At 52.7% G+C, this 18,315-nt stretch overlaps 1 protein-coding gene across 2 annotated transcripts in view; it reads left to right on the top strand.

Moving 5' to 3' along the window:
* Positions 1–3,141: 3,141 nt before the first annotated feature.
* Positions 3,142–18,315, top strand: part of SBNO2 (strawberry notch homolog 2) — a 43,623-nt gene continuing 28,449 nt past the window's right edge. Inside the window, exons 1-3 of one of the 2 annotated variants that reach the window (XM_035348086.1) lie at positions 3,142–3,365; positions 4,432–4,511; positions 10,157–10,280. In XM_035348086.1, coding sequence (XP_035203977.1) covers positions 3,240–3,365; positions 4,432–4,511; positions 10,157–10,280 — 330 coding nt within the window. In that variant the 5' untranslated portion in view covers positions 3,142–3,239. Of the gene's footprint in view, positions 3,366–4,431; positions 4,512–10,156; positions 10,281–13,614; positions 14,053–18,315 lie in introns of those variants that run through there. The other variant, XM_035348088.1, reaches the window with a different exon arrangement.

Raw genomic sequence — 18,315 nt, 5'->3', positions numbered from 1 at the left:
TTGCTTTGGATGTAGAAGTGAAGCTCTGTATTTGCTACAGCTGTTACGGGAATCACTGCTGCCGATTTCCTAGCGAAAGCTGTTACAGACTGGAAGAAAAAAAGGCAAAAAACCTGAACTCTCTGGTGAGAAGAGCAGAGCCAGTATTTTAAAGGCACCAGAGGATATCGATGGCTCTAAAGCAAGTCTGTGATGCTGACCTGAGGTCAGCACAGCTCCCTGCCTCGGTTCGGTAGCAGCGGAGCTTTATTTATGTGATTGGTAAGACAAGCCATTTCTGCTGGTTGCTCTCGATAGCGTTTGAAGAACGTCTCAGGGTTTTTGTGTTACGTTTCTCTGTTGCTTTGTCTTCCTTACAGCCCTGCGCTACAAATGCCTGCCTTGAGTTGGAAGGCTGGGGGATCTCGGAGCAGGCTGACGGGATGGAGAGCGAAGCTAGCTGTAGGCTTCTGCTCCCCCCGGCTTCGTTCGGGGGGTTTGGGTGTCGTAGCACAGGCTTAATTTATACCATCGGTCCTCTTGTCGGGTCCTCTGGGTGGAGAAGAAAAGCCAGGAGCTGGTGACAGAGAAGGAGCGGGGCTTGGCCGCTCTCAAAGACAGCCCTGGAGTTTCCCCTGTTCCGTGGAGTCACGATAAACCTTTGCCTTGCTTGGCATTCTGACCTTTCCCTCTTACTAATTCCTTCCTGAGATTAAATTAAAATTATTTAAATTAAAATTATTATTAAAATTAATTTAAATTAAAATTCTGTGGGATCTCCTGGGGACCCCCGGTGGCATCAGAGGAATAGGAAGAAAAAGAAGAAAGCAGCCTTCGAAGCAGGAGCAGAAGGCGCCTCCCGGGGTGTTTGTGCAGCCGCCCCGATGGGGCTGCGTTGTTTCTCCCCGTGCTTCGGGAGGGAGCCCTTGAATATTGTAACATCTCCAGCATCTTTTGTGCACGGAGACGCTCGGTCGGCGGGACGTGGACGTAGCTCTGCCCGAGGAATTCATCGGCGGCCCTTTGGGTTCAGGAGGTGTAACACCACCAAGCAGCCTTCGCTTAAACGGCTGCCCTTCAGCATCAGCTCCCAACGCAGGAGCGCGCGGGGCCAGAGCACCGCCGGGTTCTGCTGCTGCCCCCGCGGCCGTGCCGGTGAGCTGATTTTTGTCAGGGAAGGCCGGGATGAAGTGGCCTCTGACGAGGCTCTGTGCCTATACGAGCCGTCTGCTGGATGCTTTTTGGGAACCCTGGTGCTGACGTTTGGCTAATTAATCAAGGGGCCTGAGGCCGGTGGAACGGTATTAATTAGGGTGCTGGGGTGCTAGCTAAGTATTCTTAGCTGGTTTTGCTCCTGGGCTTATGGGCTATAAAGCCTGAGTGTGGATTTTATAGTGTAATAAAAAGAAACACTTCTGGTTGTCAAAGAACGGGACTGCAGAAAATCTGTGGTGAAATAAAGCCAGGGAGAAGGATCCAGGTGATCCCTCTGTGAGGAGCCTTTCTTCTGTTAGCAATTGATTCACACGCTCTGGGCTTTTGGTAGTTGAATGGTCTTTTCAGGCAGCCTGGTGTTGCTCCTGGTGTACGAACTTCGTTCTTTGGAGGCGACGTTCCCTCATTCTCCTAGAGAAAAGGGACCTAGGGACACCTTGGTCACTCGGTCTTTTTTTTTGGCAGAGCAGTCGAAGCAAGTTTCTTGTGATCTGCCGGGCTGCGGGAGGAGGCAGAGGCCGAGCAGCCCGGCGAGCCGCAGCTCTCGCCCGGCGCGGGCTTGCCAGGTTGCAAAACCGTGTGGGTCCCAGGGTGACGGCCTCTTTATCGAAAATAAAAGGGGGAGTGCTTTCTTAAACCACAAAGTGCTCAGCCTCTGGCAAACCATTTAATTCAGTCTGGAAGCCTGCGTCTCGTGAAGGCATCTGCGTGCTCGCCGCAGGAGCAGGCGGCCGATCCTCTGCTCGCTGCCCCAAGTCCCCGCATCCGAGGGCTTCGCCCGCTGCCGTCCCCCAGGTCAGAGGCAGCCCCCCCCCCTCCTGCTGCGAGGGGGTCGTCTGCTCCCCTCCACGCGTGGGCCCTGCTCAGAGATGTCCCGACGTGGCTCCAGCCACCCAGAGAAAGAAGTAAACAGTCCTTTTAATGTTGCTTTCCATGACAAATGCAGAAATCATCCTGTCGGCTGAAAGGTCGCTTATTTTTAAAGGGGCTCTGACTCAGAACTGACTTTTCAGCAGCTCTCCTCGTAGCAAGGATCTTGTAAACGATCAAAAAAGCTGGTTTTTTACATGGCAGCTTCACTTTGTGCTGCTTAGATTTTCAGCAGCGGTGACTCGCTCAAGGGAAATCTGCCGGCCGGTTTCCTCTGCTGGGCTGTCACACCGCAGGCTTCTGGTGGCAGGCGGTCCTGGAGAGCAGAAGGTGGCCCGAGGAAGACGCGCGCTTTTCCCTCGGTTTTTGGTGCGTAGATTGCTGTTAACGCTCTGCCACGTTGCAGAGAACTTCGCCTCCCCCCACAGAAGGTGCCCCCCACAGTTCCCATCGGTGGTGCCAGGACTGTTTTGGAGAGAAGGTGCCCCTCCGGGGGTCACGTTCTTCTGGCTGTGAGAATCGAAGCTGGCACTCGCCGGGCTGAGCTAAGTGCCCGCGTGCTAATGTGTGCTGATTTCTGGTGGCACGTCGGTATCTTACAGGCCTTCGTCTGGCGTTCCAGCTGCTTCCTAAGAGCTCAAGCCTGCCAAATTACCTGCTGAGCCAGTGTAAGTTGCTGTGAAAATGAGCAGTCTTGGGGAAATGATCATTTTAGTCAAGAGTTTGCTCAGAATCTTTTTGTATTTTGGAAATGAAAATTCCTTGAGCTAAAGGCCAGCATTTGGCTGCTGCAGAAAGGACGGATGAGTGCGACAGCCTGCCAGACTTCTGCAGTGTTTGCAGTGAGGCAGAAGTGTGCTTAAGTTTGCCATCTAGGTGAATTCCAGGTGTGGTGAGATTTGGGAACTGTTTCCCAGTAAAAACCTCTCTGTTTGGTAAAGAGGCAGCCGGCGTTTGCAGCCTGATGGCTGTTACCGATTTCTTAGCGAGGTTTGATCTTGGATGCGCTTTCTTTTCTGTGATTCCGTGATTCTTCCCCTTCACCAGACTTAAACGTGCGTTTCTTTTCCCTCCTAGGACATGGTGCGGGGAGAAGAGCACAGATAAAGAGCCTCCCACCGCTCCCCAGCCCGCTCCCCCTGCCTGGAGGACTTCATGCGGCGGGACCCGGGCTGATGCCCTCAGCACACGCTGCCATGGACGGGGGGAAGAGCTGTCCGCAGCACGAGCACCAGCAGGCGGGCGACGCGCTCTACAGCGTCCCTGCCTTCCGCTCCCAGCTCGCCGTGCCGGCCATGGAGGTGAGGGCCCCGCACGGGGCTGCCGTGGGGGTGTCCCCGGTGGGCGTCTGGGCAACGCAGCCCAGCTCGGGAGCCGCGTCCCGGGAGCCCTGGGGGGCATTTGCGGGAGCTGTTTACCAGACTTGCTAGGCAGCCGTCCAGGGGCAGGAGGTATCGATCGCGAATGCTGGAAGGTGGAGGGGACGGCTGGCTGCTTACTGCCTTGGACGTGGGAGGAGAAAAACAAGGCTGTGATTAAAACGACAGCTCCTTAAAAGCTGGAAGGTGCCAGGCTGCTAGGGAGAGGGACGAAGGATTTGTGCAGGACTGTGAGCTTTGTTTCCCTCTCAGCTTGTCTCTGAGAGATGCTAAATCTGTCACCTGGTCCAGCTGTGCCTTTTTTTGGGGGGAGTAGCACAGCTGAACGGGTTGTATTTGTCCCAAAACAGCTTCTAAAATGAGACCGGATCCCTGATGCATTTGTTCTGAAAAGGGCACTAAGCAGACCTTTACCCCAAAATCGCTTACGTGTCCCTGCAGCTCTGTTCGTTTCTGAGTCTTGTTTGAGTTTTGCCACATCCATGAACATACAGCTTAGAAAGAGGCCTGCCTCACCAAACGCGGGGTGCTTCAGACACGAGGTGGTGTTGTTTTGGATCCAAAAAAGGACGCATGAAAGAGAAGCTGAGAAATAAGATGTGCTCTTCCCATGAGCGTACTGGCACATGCTGAGCTAAAAGCTTCCCGTGAATGTTGGACACTGCTCAGGTGGGAGGGGGGTGGTGGGAAGCGTTCAGGCGCGTACCTGTGCAAGCCAACTTCAAGGGAATTGGTTTGGTACTCGCTTTCTGCAGAGACTGAAGTTAAAGGGTGATGAAAGGGGAAAGGCCCTGTCGTCCTCCGGGGGCAGGAACGGGACAGGAGGTTCAGAAGCTGGCACTGCAGAGCGGTGCCAGGCTACGAGAGGTTGGGAGCCACGTCTGCTGACGGCAGGCGCCGGGGGAGAGAAGTCGTGCTCCTGGCTGAGAGCTGCAGGTGGTTGTGCTGGCCCTCAGCTGCTTGTAACCGTTTTGGTTTCTGCTTTCAGAATTCCATGCTGGCGGCCGACTCGTGGAGTAACTGCTACCCTGCCTCTTTCCCAACCTCATCTTTCCTAAGTGAAAACCAGTGAGTGCAGTTCTCCTTTATACAGCTCTATGCTCTTGCACACTCCATGATTCAACTGTTTCTGTAGTGCTTTCCTTGTTTACTTTAGTTCTCGAACTGATGGGGAAATAATTGCATCACGCTCATCTTGTGGCATTTCATAAACTGCTACATATTGGAAAAAGCAGCAAACAGCTTGAAAAAAGAAAAAACAAAGCCAAAGAACTTTGATTTCTGGTAAACCTGGTGGCTGCTGTGAGGGAGAAGCAGCCTTGCTGTAGCCTGGGTTTGTTGCACTAATGGAGTTCCTAAACGCCCCATTAGCACAATCTAGCCGAACAAATGTCGCGCATCTGGAGCTTTATGCGGAGCGTGCGGACGAGAGGAAGGCATTACCGGCACCGGGTGGCAGGCTGCTGTGAGGTGAAGTTAGAATCTGCTGCCGTGTGGATGACCAGAAGCTGGCGAAATGCTCTTAGCCCACGTCTGCTGGGAAAACGTGCGCAGCCCTAACCGTGCAACCCAGAGTTCAAGAGTCATTGCTTTTTCCTCTGGTTATAACTGATACTCTGCGCTGATAAGCTCGTCCCCCACGGTGTGAAGTGATGAGAATGGGCTCATGTGAGAAATTGTGACTTCCTTCGAAGTAAAGCTGCCTAGCAGCGAGGTGCCGTGGAACAGAGCTGTGCTGGGTCTCAAACCTTCGCGTGGTAGCAGGGGTTGTGCCCTGTCTGGTGGGAAAATCATGTAGGGTACATGCTGAGATAGCATTTTTTGGGACTCTGCATAATGACACACGTTGCTCTTCCCTGTAAGATGAACCTCCATCCTGGATCAGAAGGATGGATGCTGGATGTGACAGGAGATACTTGGGGTGACAAAATGGCCACGTGCTGCCACAGGGACGTGGGCTGGACGCTGTTGGGCTGGGGAGATGCTGAGCGCTGGAGGAAGGCCTGGAGGCTGGCTGACGGCCGCTTGGGTGGCGGTGAATGCAGGGAGTGGCACGGACGTACAGGATGCGTTGTTATTTAGGTCAGAGGTGGAAGGAAGAAAAGTAAAAGAAGCAGAACGTGGTATCACGAGCTAGTAACCGCGTTCCAGGTGCGTGAGGACTTAGTTCAGCCTCCTTCCTGAGTGGATTGTAGCATCTTCGTGGAAAAGCAGAGACCCATCCTTCCGAGCGCTGCAGCTCCAGGCTGGCCGTCAGCAGGGCGATCAGCTCCTGCTCAGAGCAGCCAGACCCCTTCTGCCTCCGTATCAGTGCTGCTTGTTTCTCGTGGGCCTGCTCTGCAAAGGAAGGAAGCCGGCAGGGATGGGGTGAACGTAAGAGGACCGCTCTTGCTGTACGGCTACCAAGACGCTGTCCCACAGGTGCTGAGCGGAGCTCTGCCTGGTTAGATACTCCCCAAAGTGAGAACTGGAGAGGAGCTATCGGATAAGTTCGGTATCTTTGCTCTTAGCTAGCCCGTCTCTGATTGGAAGAGGGTGTACTGTTTGAGCACGATTCCTGTAAATTACGGTTTGTGAACCCTCAAGGGAGCTATAACAGAATTTCTGTTTTGCTGCATCGAACCACAAGATTAGATTGTCTTTGTCTATTGTGTTGTTTTTTTTTCTTTGACCGTTTGTTCTGGTTCTGCCCCTCACTTTTTTCTTGTGTAGCGCTGCTCTTTGCTGCTTGTCTCGACTCTGCTGGAAATGTTAGAGCCTTGGTCCTGCAAAGACATGCCTCCATTTAACACTGGTGTAAACTTGTTGACTTTGCTATCGTTACTTTAGGAAAAGAGGCTCACTGCAGCATTTATTTGCTGGAGAATGGTTTAGTCAAGGCCGCACCTTTAGCTTCCTGTTTTTCATATCCTGGTAGCTGTAAAAATTACCTTTCAGGTGAAATTTTCCACATCTGTCTTTCATGACAAACAAAAGGAGTCTGTCCTGGTGCATTTGAAAACTGCAGCTGAACTTTTTTAGGTGGGATATCGTAGGCGGAGTGCGCTACAGGTAGAAACCCCAAAAGGGATGGAAACAAAGGGGGATGCTAAAGGGAGTCGTAGTTAAAGCTGCCACACTGTAAGAACAAAAACATAAATACAGATGGCATCAGAGTTAGCCCAAGATTCTTCAAAATCCTGGGAGCAGAAGCCTGGGTTGCGAGTGGCCGTGTTTGGACACGGCTCACTTCCCTAGCCTAGGCTTTGTCCCGAGGCAGGTTTTTCCTGTTTCTTTTCAGTAGTTTCATGCTAGAGAATTTCTTTAAGAGATACCAGCGCTCGCCTCTTTGTTTCAGCTTTTCTTAACCTGAAAATGTAAACAGTGGATTAAAGTTGCTGAAAGAACAAACGCGTTCAGGTGCCCTGCAGGGAAGGGCTGGAGCCGGGCTGATTTCAGGGCAGCTCTCCCAGCAGCGCTGGGCTTCCTTCGCAGCGCTGGGCTCGGTGCTCTCCTTGCTTCGGGGAGCTCTGGGTCAGGCCTGTTGAGCTGCTGAAAGTGGTGTCACACACCTGCAGGGAGCATTTCTCAAAACCAGGAGCAAAGATTTCTTTCCTGGTTTCTAAAACGTACACCTCCCTTCTCTTCCTGCTGCTTCATGCGCTTCTCCACCACCAGCGAGTGGAGTGCTGCGTGCCGTGACATAAAGTAGGCTTTGAAATCGTGAACGGGTCTCGTGGTGGGGAAGAGGAGTGCCTGCGTTGGTGTGTAGGCAGCAGGTGACCTTGCCAGCCCGCCTCTCATCATCCGCTGGTCTGAGATGCGGAATTTACATCTCTGGATGGGGGCTGCACCATCAGAGCACAGAGCCTGGCTGAAGCACCTAGAGGAGGTCTGCGCTGAAATCACAGCCTGGCCCCAGAGGGGCTTCGAGTGCATCGGACGCGTTGCTGAGCAGCTGGTGTGGAGCAGGCACGGTATCACGGCGGTCTAAGCAGGTGCTGAAAGCTGTGGAAGGATGGAGACCCGGCTCCCGGGAGGGACGTGCTCTGCGTTGGCTCACCGGAGGTGTGGATCCCAGTAAGCCTGCCCCCAGTGCGTTCCACGGGGTCCTGCTGTTGAAAATGTGAGCTTCAGGAAAACTGAAGGAAACGAGCAAATTCTTTTTCTAAAAACCAAGCAAACAAAATGCCCAACAGGCTTCTTTTGGAGCATGTGAAATAGCCCTGCCAGGCGACCCGCTGGCTGGACTGACATCGAATGATTTGGGTGAGTCAGATGTCAGTTCAGGTTTGCCTTGTACCAAACTGTTCCACTTCTATATTTAGAGTGGGTGGCAGCAAAAACAGCAGTCTTGCTCTTTAAAGCAATTGTCTGAACTTGATACAATCCAAAGATGCTCCCCACCCAGCTCGTGATGTCCCAGAAAGATGAAAGAATTTCTGAGCCATTATTCGTTCCAGGAGGGTAGGAAGCAGCTCTGCGGTAAGGCCGATGATGTTTGTTGGCTTCCAAACCTTTTACACCTTCACGGACTTTCCTTTACGTTCCCCTTGATTGCTTCAAGAGGCAACCTCAGTGCGAATCGGTGCCTGAGAGGGGTGATGTAGGGCTTGCGCCCAGAGTGGCTTCCCTGGGGCACTTTGCTAGTAACCAAATCCTGGAGAGGGATGGACGGGGCAACCTTCCTCTGAGGCTGTTTTCACATCTTGGCTTTGGCAGTGCAGCGAGGTCCTTACTCGATTCTTGCCGTTACCGCTGGTTTTGCAGTCTGATCCAAGCGAACCCGTCAGTGGCTTTATGCCAGCTCCTCAAACGAGGGTGGGTGTCGTCTGAGTTCGTGATGGAGGAAAAAAAGGCAGAGCACCAAAGGGTGATGGCAAATGCTGCGTGCTTGGTGGCTTTCCTAAGAGGGTCTCAGAGCACTGAATTCCCGTTAGCCTTTATTTCAGGCTTCCACGAGAAGAAAGGCACCCCTCGTTCACAGGTTTGAAACCCGGATTAAGGGAGGCAAAGCAACACGCCAGCGCTGGTCATGGCACAGCAGTTCCAGCCAGGGAGCCAGGGCTGTCTTGGTTTGGTTTCCTTCCCGTTACCTTAGCTGACTTCTGGCCAGCCCCACAAGGCACTGGTGGGATGGGAGGCGATGGTAATTTTTCTGGTAAAAAATAGTTTTCCCTGTTCCTGGTTAGTTCGTTAAGCACTCGCCAAGCTCTGTCCTCGTGCAAGGGAGAGAGCGAGACCACAGCAGCTTCAGCCTGAAAGCAGCTCAAGGAGCCTTTCCCGTGCGTAAATACGCCAATTCCCAGAACCGTACCCAGATTGTAATTTGGCCGAATAGAGCGAGAAGCCACGAGGCAGTGTTCAGTTGCCAGATCTGCTACATGCAAGGGTGCTGCATCCACCACTGTTGCTTTTTGAGGGCGTTATCTTTACGATGCAAAGAGAAAAAAGGAGGTAACATAAACACCTATGTGCATGCGAAGCACGGCGTCTGAATGAGCTGCTAGCCACACGTGGTATTTTAATTGCTTAATAATATTTCGGTGGCGTAGTCATCCCCCAGCTCTGCTCCTGGATGGTATTTCTTTTTAAATTTTGCTTCTCCCTCCCCTCACGTTGCCTTGCTGAAGCTGATTGCTGTGGCTTCTGAGAGCTTGGCACCTCGAGAGCACACAGCTTGCCACGAGAGGAAACCAGGCAGCTCGGCTGAACCCTTCCAGTGGCTCCAGCATGAAAACGTTGGGTGGCGATCGCCCAAGCGGCGTGAGTGCACGGCCCTTACGGGAAAGATTACGAAGCACATTCCTTGCTCCTGCAGGAGAGGGAAAGGCTGGCGTGTGTAATAGCAAAACCAGAAGGCAGCCTGAGTGCGGGCCAGAGCCTGCCCTTGGGAAGGAGGAAGGGAACTGCTCTTGTGCAATCCTTACCTACCTTCTGCTCGCAGGAAGCCAGGGCGAGGGAGCAGGAGGAAGTGCTGGCGTGTGCCCTGCCCAGCAGGGAGGAATCCGAAGACCTTTGCCTTTTTTCACTTGTTAGTGCAGCCGAGGTTTTGCTTTGTTACCAGGCATAATCAGCTCCATCCAGAATCCATCTGTGTCTGGGCTAACAGTTCTGTCTGGGCGTTCGTCCCTAACCCTCCTGCCTTTCTGTCTCTAAGCTGAGATCTGTGGCTGGTGTGAAGCTCTCTGCCGGGGGTGTACGAAGGGGGCTGTTGTCTCTCCAAGTCTGCGAGCTCGTCTGTGCCGCTTTGCGGGGCTGCTTCAGCTTCCTGACCCGAGGGAGCATTTGGGTGTGATATTTCCGTGGAACTCGATGCTTGTCCTTCTGCAGTGTGATTGTCAGGTTCCATCACACCTGTCAAACGCTTGGCACTGGGACATCCTCAGGCTTATTTTGCTTTGTTGTCAGGACTGAAATATTATTTAGCCCTGCAGATTATTTTTTTTCTATGAAATCCTTCCCAGTTTACACAAATTGCTGAGAGTTCAACCCTTGATCTTAATGCAGCTCTCCAGATTCTTGTGCTCCTGAGTCTGGGAAGTAGGATGCAACTTGGAGCTGTCTTAGTTTGCCTTGTAGATATCTCTTCTGGGTAAACACACCTTTTTAAAATCAATCTCTCGTATGTGTCATCCCGTAATTGACCCTTCACCGCTGATGCTGGAGTCTGAAGCAACCTGAGGAATACTCAGAACTGCCAGGAAATAACTGCTTTTCCCATTTCCTTACAGGCAATATTTTAATTCCCCTCACGATTTTTATATGAATTCCATCAGCAGACCACATTTCTTGGATACAAACTATGCATCTGTGGACCCCACTGACTTCTTACCAAAAAATGGTGATTTTCCTCAGGTGAGTACATAGCTACTGATGGCTTGGGGGAAAAACTGTACTCTTGTGGTGATGGGTTTTGTTTTTCAGGGTTGTGGTACGGAGGGGAAAGGAAGAGGCCAGCAGTGTCTTAAATCTGTCTGGCATCATATAGGAATTGCACACAATTGGGATAAATTCTGCTAGCAGCAATTCAGAAGCTGTCCATTGTCTTGGTAGGAGCTTCCCCGTGCTAAAATTGCTTCTGGCTTTTAAAATTAACAAACACAAAGCACATGGGAGAGTCCTGTTTGCAGGAGGGCGTAGGTAAGTGTGAATTTGAAAATGCTTCAGTCAGTTAATTCATTTGCCTCCTAAAACTTTCTTCACTTACATATTTTGCACTTCCTTCCTTGCCAATTACAAGTGGTGGGTTCCTGAGCAGTGAACGTTTAAGGGCTACATCAGCTCAGTGCCTAGCAAACTGAGGCTTGAGCCAGTGCCTTTTTTTTTTTTTCTTCTTCAATGTTGGTGAAGTGTGAGAGTCCGTCTCCCTAGTCCATTTGGCATCCCTAGGGACCAGCAGGCATCCTTTCCTCAGGGATCCCTCTGGGCTGGAAGATCTTTCTGTAGAGTTTTTGAAATGCTTTGCTTGCTTTTAGCAACATCTTCTGGTAAGATCAGTCAGTGGAGACTGGAAAGTGCAGCTTCTGTGAGAGAGCTGACTTGAAATAAAGAAGGGACCAGCTACATCCTTTCTGGGAGTTAGTACAGATGTTATCGGTGTCTGTGCGTGTTCTTTGCAATATTTTTTTTATACCCAGTGTCTGAAGACATATAGGGAGTGAAACTGTAGAAAGTCACCCTGCGCTGACCTACCAAGGCAACAGCCAAACTGAACGAACTCTGTAGCCCCGGCCCTCCTGTCTCAGGTTATTGGGGAAGCAGATAATGTGCTGGATGCAGTCCAGCATCCTCCCTCGGGTAGTCAAAGGGCACAGCCTGCTGGGCTTCCAGAACTTCAGAGCAGCAGCCGAGGAGCGCTGCAGAGCGCCCTTCACTGCCAGCCCCGGGCCTGTGACCTGAACCCGCTGCTGGAGCACGGCTCTCCCTGCAGGCAGACAACGTGAGAAGGGGCAGGGCTGGCACTGCAGGGCTGGCACGTGCTTCAAGTCAAGTGCAGAGGAGGTTTTTGAGTAGACAGTGCAATGAGGAGCTTACGTGAAAAACTTCAGAGTAACTTTTGTATACTTCAGGTCTCCTAATGAGATGTTATTAGCAGGCTGGGTTGGGGGCTCAGCAGCTGCTGACAGATCGGACCTCACAGCCTCAAAGGTGCCCAGGGGATGTCAAAGGAACCCTTCAGGTGTGCAGAACCACGGGCTGCGTTCAGAATCTTCATCTTTGTTATCTACAAGTCAAATCAGTTTCATTAGAAGTACTCTTTTTTTCTGGTCACACACAAGCTTGCCAGCCGAGCCAGGCTTCCTCTGCGTGTGGGAAGGAGCTAATCTGAACATCGCAGTTGTCTGCCCCAGGTCTGCGCCTCGGCGTGGCAGATAAGTACGGCGGTGCTGTTGGGGTGTGTGTGCAGTGGAGCTGTTTGGTTCCAGCCCCTTCTGCGTTCAGGTGGAGATCGACCCTTCTAGATCTTCCCTCTTAATGCTAGCCGAGCCCCGCTGCGCAGCTCTAAGTTGCTGAGAACAGCAGAAGGGAGACGTGAGGATAAACTGGGGCAGTGCGAATGTGCTTTGGGCTGGCATCGTGCTTTGATACGTCAAGAAATGCTTCGGTAGGCCCCTGTGAGCTTTTGAATGCTTTTTTCTCTAGCTGCTGAATGTCAAGACATGTGTATAAACAGAAACTCGTTCCTTTGTAATCTCTGTTCCTCCTGCGTGATTCATTGAGATGCCTCAGCTTCTTGCTTTGCAGTGGATGCAGTGTCACGAACGTTGGATTACGCTGCTGAATTGATTCAGCAGGGAAGAGCAGCTTGGCTGTAAAGAACTTTATTCAGAAATGCGGCACGAAATACATTAATAGCAGTAGAAAACAGCAATTTGATGCGCTTCCCCTCTTCTTGAGGGAGATGTGCTAATTCCTGCTGTGTTTTTTTCTTGGCAAGCCTAGAGAAAGGTTTCGAACCTCCCTGGGGGTCTGATTTCTGCAGGTTTGGCTTTACATATGCTGGGGATTCGAGCCCTTTGAGGTAAGCCACTGGTGTGGAAACCCAACTTCAGCTCCTTGGGCAGAGCTGCGACTCACCCAGTGCCGCCAGGCTGCTCGGTCACCAGTAGCTGTTGCTGGTCCGGGAGCTGTGCTGACCAGGGTCTTCTGCCTGGATAAAACCAGATAAGTAAATGAGTTCTAATAGCATTGATCTTGGCCTCCTGCAGCATTAATTGTGGGAGGAATGAGGCAGAAATGTCATCTCCTCAACCTGTGCGAGCCATTTAGCAGCCTGCGATGGGAAGAGGGAGACGGGTCCTCTCTGCAGGTCTCAGCGTGCAGGTCTGGTGTAGTTTGGTTGATGGGTTTAACAGGAAAGGGGCTTAATTACTTCTTTAACCCGCACACTTTCTAGTATCTAAGTGGTTGATCAGCTTCCTTCCCCTGGTGCATGCGGAAATCGATCTCTGCCAGCTCGACAAGAGCAGATTTTGGAGATTCTGTGTGAAAAGGAGAAGCCGAGCTGCTGTGAGACTGCACCCGTTCCAAGGTGCTTGCAAAAGTCCTTCTGATTCAAGAAGGGAATGAAGTGTCCGTCTCTGGATCCATCGCAGCCAAGCTAGTTCTTTTGCTTCGCAGTGGCACCACGCAGAGCAGGTAGTGCCACACAGGTTCACACGAGGATTAGAGCATTTCATGGCTGTTTTTCCGTCCCGCTCAGTGGTTCTCTGTAAGCCCGTGCTCTGAGCGTTACTGCCTGGGACTTTCTGGAGATTCCCACAGATAACCCAAGGCAGTGATGCGTCACCCTGTGTGCTCTGAAACCGAGAAGCACTGAATGAGATTTTTGTTAGAGCTTTGTTTTCCAGTGTGAAACTGCTCAGATCTAGTTAGTGTTTGAGAAGAGCGGCGTCTGTCTGGGGCTGCCACAGTGCAGACAGACGTGTGCCTGCCAGGTGCCTAGTGTGACAGTGCCCGCTAATGTGAAATAACACAAGTTTTGTGCTCTTCTGTCTCCCCGAGAGGCATTTTAGTCTTAGCCAACTTCCAGCTCGGGCTGCTTGCCATGCTGAAGCGTGGGGTCAGAGCAGCCTTTCCGAACCCTTGGCTCTCGTCGCCTTCAGGTTTTTCGTGGGGTTTGCTACAATGCTCTGACACGTTAGCATGTGGTAAGCGCTAACGTGGAAATACGTGGATATAACCTAGGGCTCTCCGAACTGCTAGTCATTCCAAAGAAAAGCTGGTGCTTTTTTGTAGGAGCCAGAACTGGAGCTTGGATCTCATAGAGCGGGCAATTAACTGGAGGCAGTGGCATCCATCTGGAGTCATCCGGGAATGTCCTGGAGCCTTTCCATCCCTTGCTTCAGCAGTATTTTCCACTTTAGCGATTTCCTGCTGTCCCAGATGCCAAACTGTTAAATATTAACAATCTGCACGGGAAGCTGAAACATGCCATTCAGAAGGTGTGGGAGCAGCTTGGGTGGCTGTATCTTTCCAGGTGTCTGTATAGGAAAGTACCTGTCTGTTCCGTACTCGCCCGGTGTGGCAGCAGGAGTGGCAGGTCCCCTGAAACGTGGTGCTGTTATGACCACGCCAGACTAAGGGCCGAAACCAGAGAGAGAACATGAAGAGTTTGCACGCTTTGGTAAGAGATTCCTGATTAAATCCGTGGTCACTGGGCAGCCAGGATAAATTGGGTGCTTATGTGAGAACCTCGGCCGTCTTCACACAGGAATACGGCTTATTCTCCCGTCTTTGTTCAGATACCAGAATCCAGGCTGCGACAGCAGGCTCTGCTGTGCGACGGACCCGTACCCCCAGGTCACAGCGCTGCGTGTCTGCAGTCTGTGTGTGCCTGCACGCAGCCCGGCAGTGCTGCCCTTCCTGCACGCTGTCCTGGCCCCCCAGGGATGGAGACGTCATCTCTGATGTGGGGCGAAGCTTTGGGATCCTGTGTGTGATCTGGTGGTGATCTGGTGACCGCTGCGTCCCCGGCGCGTACCTGCGGCTGTGTGGGGCTGCAGCGGGACTCCAGCCTAGACTCGGGCTGCAGAGGCAGTTTCTCTTTAGAGTTTTCCAGGGATGCACCTGATGCTGAAAATGGATTTGAAAGGTCTAAAGAGCAGATGCCTACTGATTCCGTCGAGGCGTTTGTGCAGTAAACGCTTCCTGCTGGTGGTGGTGATCTGAGGATTGTTGGTGTGACCGAGGGCTTGAGGAACCGACCCAAGGGCGCAGAGAGCGGGAGGCTCAACTTTCTTCCCCCAGCGCTGCCGTCTGAGCCCCCGTCTTCTCTCCCTGTTTTGTCTCAGAGCTCCTCGGCTGCACCTCCAGAACGCAGACTGCTGGCCTGATGGTGCCATCAGAGGGAGTTGCCACACTTCTGAGTTGCTCTGGGAATTTCTTTTTAGTTGAATCATTCACCGCTGGCACTTGGGTCTGGTGAGAAGCCCATTTCTGCGTGTAGCGCAGCAGCCCCGATGAATGCCTGCTGCACGGTGGAAAAGATGCTTCATGTGCGTGGCCAGAACGGCCGAATGGGAACTTGGTTCCTCTGCAGTATTTTTGTTTTTTTGGCTTGCTCTTGGGTGATTCATCCTTGCCAGTCTGTTGGCATTCTTTATGTAAACAAGTGGCTTAAATTAAGGTTTAGAAAATAGTTATGAGGCCATACTGGAGTCCGATAGCACTTCTCGATCTTGGGAACTGTTGTTCTAAGCCAGAGCCTTGCTCAGACCTTGTGGTGTCGTCATCTTACAGAAAAGGTCTGCTGACTGCACATACATCCTTGGAAATCAACCCCCGGGGGAGACGCACGACTTCGGTTTCCGCAGCTCCCCTCCCTGCCTGCTTTGTGCTCCTCTGGCCTCGCAACCTGAAGTCTCGAGGTGCCGCTGAGCCCGCTGCTGGTAGGCAGTAATTCTGCCCAGAGGCATCTCTACCATAACAGCGCTATCTCGTCGCCGCTGGTCGGAGCGGGTGGTTGCCACAACAAGACGCTAAATCCGGGAGGCTGCAGTTTGTGCTCTGGCATCTGGTTATCTCCAGGCCAGGGGCTGGTAACCGCGGTCTGAGCGCCGAGCCTTATCGTAAAAGCAGAGCGAGCTGTTCTAGAAAAGCGTCCCGGTCACTTACATGCTTGCTTCGCAGCCACCACAGGTTTTTCTTTAAGCTTCACTGCTCCGTCCTGCTCAGAACCACTTAAAGCACGCGGCTCTGCCCATTTCCTCTGAGCCTTTTTCTGGTGGTCAGCCCGTTTGCCTAACTTCACCCAGCTTGTTCCTTCACTCTGTCCACCCCGGGGCCTTTCCGAGCTCCTCTGCTGACTGCGTTTTTCCTGAGTTCCACTGAAAACGAAGCTGCCCTTCCCGCAGCGGGGCTGAGCGGCTCCCGGTGAGCACGGACGGTGTGGACGCGGTGGTCCTGCGCGGGAGCCCAGCCGGGGCTCGTTGCTTCCCTTTGCTCGTTGCTTCCTGGTGCAGAGGAGCAGCTCGACCTGCAGCTGCCCTGGCAGGGAGCTCGGTACCCCCTCTACACGGAGCTGTGCTCGGGCCGGGGGAAGGTCAGTCCGGCCTGGTCCAGGCCGTGGGGTCAGGCAGCAGGCGGCGGCTGTGGGGTCGAGCCGTTTGCAGAGTGCTGTAAGGCGCAGTTACAGCCTCGTGCGATGCCTTTCGGACAGCTCGTGGTGCATGGGGGCTCTTGGCCACATGTTAACCGTGCAGCAGCCCTCTTCCTGCTACCACCCCCGTGCAATCTCCCATTAATCCTTCTTGTTAAAGGGAGGGGGGGAATTAACCTACTCTTAAAAAAAAGTATTAATTTTTAAAAGTGCTTCAGCGCGCAGAGCTGTGGTGATTTAAGAGAAATCAATGTACCAGTTATTAAATTATAAGAAGGACTCGCTTCTGACCGAGATGAAGAGTTTCCTGGAATAAGAAACCACCTGGAATTTCCTATCGCTGTCCTGGAGTTATGTCTAAGGGGAATACAGATAGTAAAATCAATTAGCAGACAATTAATGGGCTCTGGTGCCTCTGAAGCGCTATGAACAAGTTGCTGTGCACGCTCACCTCTTTGTTTCCATACTCTGGGGCTGGGCTCCTGGCCTGACTTAATTACTCTTGAAAAACACTCTCGGTGAGGTGCCTAACGCTTGGTGCCGTGGTTTAGAGAAGCAGAGGTGGGGATGACGGCGGCGTGCCTGACCCAGTTACGGTAAGCGTGGTTCTGCCGCGCTGGTGGCTGCGGCGTGCGCCTCCCCGGAGGGCAGCCAAGAGCGTGGTGTTTGTCTGCCCACTGGCACAGGCCGTGTGGCTCTCCACCTGCAGGGTGCCTGGGCGATCGCACCACGAGACGATCCACCAGCAAAGGGCCGAGCACCAGCCTGGGCTCCCAGCTCAGGGCCGCGCCGGCGTCGCCTTCCTTTGTCTCCTCGCACACTGATGGCATCAGCAGGGGCAGAGGCTGCCTCGTCTCCTCGTCGTTGGGTGAGCTTCAGGAGTAAATCTTCCTCCTCCGTATCTAAAAGGAGCTCTTGGGGCTGACTCAGGTGGAGATAGCCGTGGTTAAGTGTGAGTAATTCTGCTTTTGGGACCTCATTTGTTGCCAGCCATGCTTGGCTGCCGCTCGCAGAAGCGGGGTGGCCGAGGTGCTGGTGGCCCTGCGAAGGGGTGCGAGGGCCTGGAGGAGGACCTGGCTCAGACGCTTTCTCCCTTCCAGGCTTGTTCATTTTCACCTGCTTTGCTGGCTTCTAACGCTGCTATGCCCACCTCCTAGGCAGGAGAGAAGGCATGGGAGGCAACAGAAAACTGCCTTCTGAAATTCTTGGCAAGCCTGTTCTCCGCCTCCTTCCCTTCATAAAGCTAGCAAAAACGGGAAAAGCACTGGTCTGAAACACGGAGTGCTCTTGAAAAATGCTGGTAATATAATTTAATAGCAGACCACTGGGAGATGTATTAAAATAGATGCTTTAATTCAAAGCAGAGTTGGTCTGAGTCAGCCTGATGGAGCGGGCTTCCCTGTCTCCAGTTCTGCTGGTGGTGGCTGCGTGTCCCCTGGGCAGCTGAGGCCTCTGTTCCGAGGGGCTGCCTCGAATGCTCTTTCAAACACCCCTCACTTCTGCAAATTGTCCCTAACGCCTCTGGTCCTACCGCAGCAGTCACTGTGAGGAGTTTTGCCTCCAACACAAATGGTTCATTTTTTATTTCCCTGGTCTCGTGTTATTATTGTTACTGTTATTAATCACAGCCTCGCGCTGCCTCCTTCCGTGCGCTGCTTTCTTGCAGCTCGCAGGTCCACCTGCAGGAATTTCTTCTCTTACTCTGGCTTTCCTTTATGCTTCATGATGTTACCCGGCTTCTCCTTATGTCAAAGCTCTTCACGCTCCCACCAGCCTGAGATTTCTCCCCTGCACCTCGGACCCCAAAGCCCTATCCAGCCTGGCCTCGAGCACCTCCAGGGCATCCGCAGCTTCTCCGGGCAGTCCCAACAAGTGCTTCCCGAGTGTCCCGTCCTTGGGCCAGCCAGGTTCCGACGGTGTTTGCTGACCTAGCGCACTCTGCATGCACTGCATTCAGCTCTGGCTATAACATACCTCCCGGCTGCTTTGTACGGCCTTTGCACAGCCGGGGCTGCACGATACGCTCTTCCATCTCTCACCCCTCTGGAAGAAAAAGCCAGCCCCATTAGGACAAACCGCACAGAGCTCAAATGTTCAGGACTCTTCCCCCTTTTAGTTACCCTTAAAACGTTTTCCTAAGGCACTGAGGACTTTGGTTAAATATCCTCTTTGCTGCTTGGATGGCTCTCGGGCAGGTGAAGCTGCCTGTTTGCACCACCTTTAGGCAGCGAAGTGCCACAGGAAATTCAGCCCCAAACCCTTCGGTCGTGCGAGCGACGAGCCAGCGGC

The sequence above is a fragment of the Oxyura jamaicensis genome, chromosome 28 (assembly GCF_011077185.1).
Source record: "Oxyura jamaicensis isolate SHBP4307 breed ruddy duck chromosome 28, BPBGC_Ojam_1.0, whole genome shotgun sequence".
NCBI classification, from domain to species: Eukaryota; Metazoa; Chordata; class Aves; order Anseriformes; family Anatidae; genus Oxyura; species Oxyura jamaicensis.
This window is presented reverse-complemented; position numbering and strand designations above follow the sequence as displayed.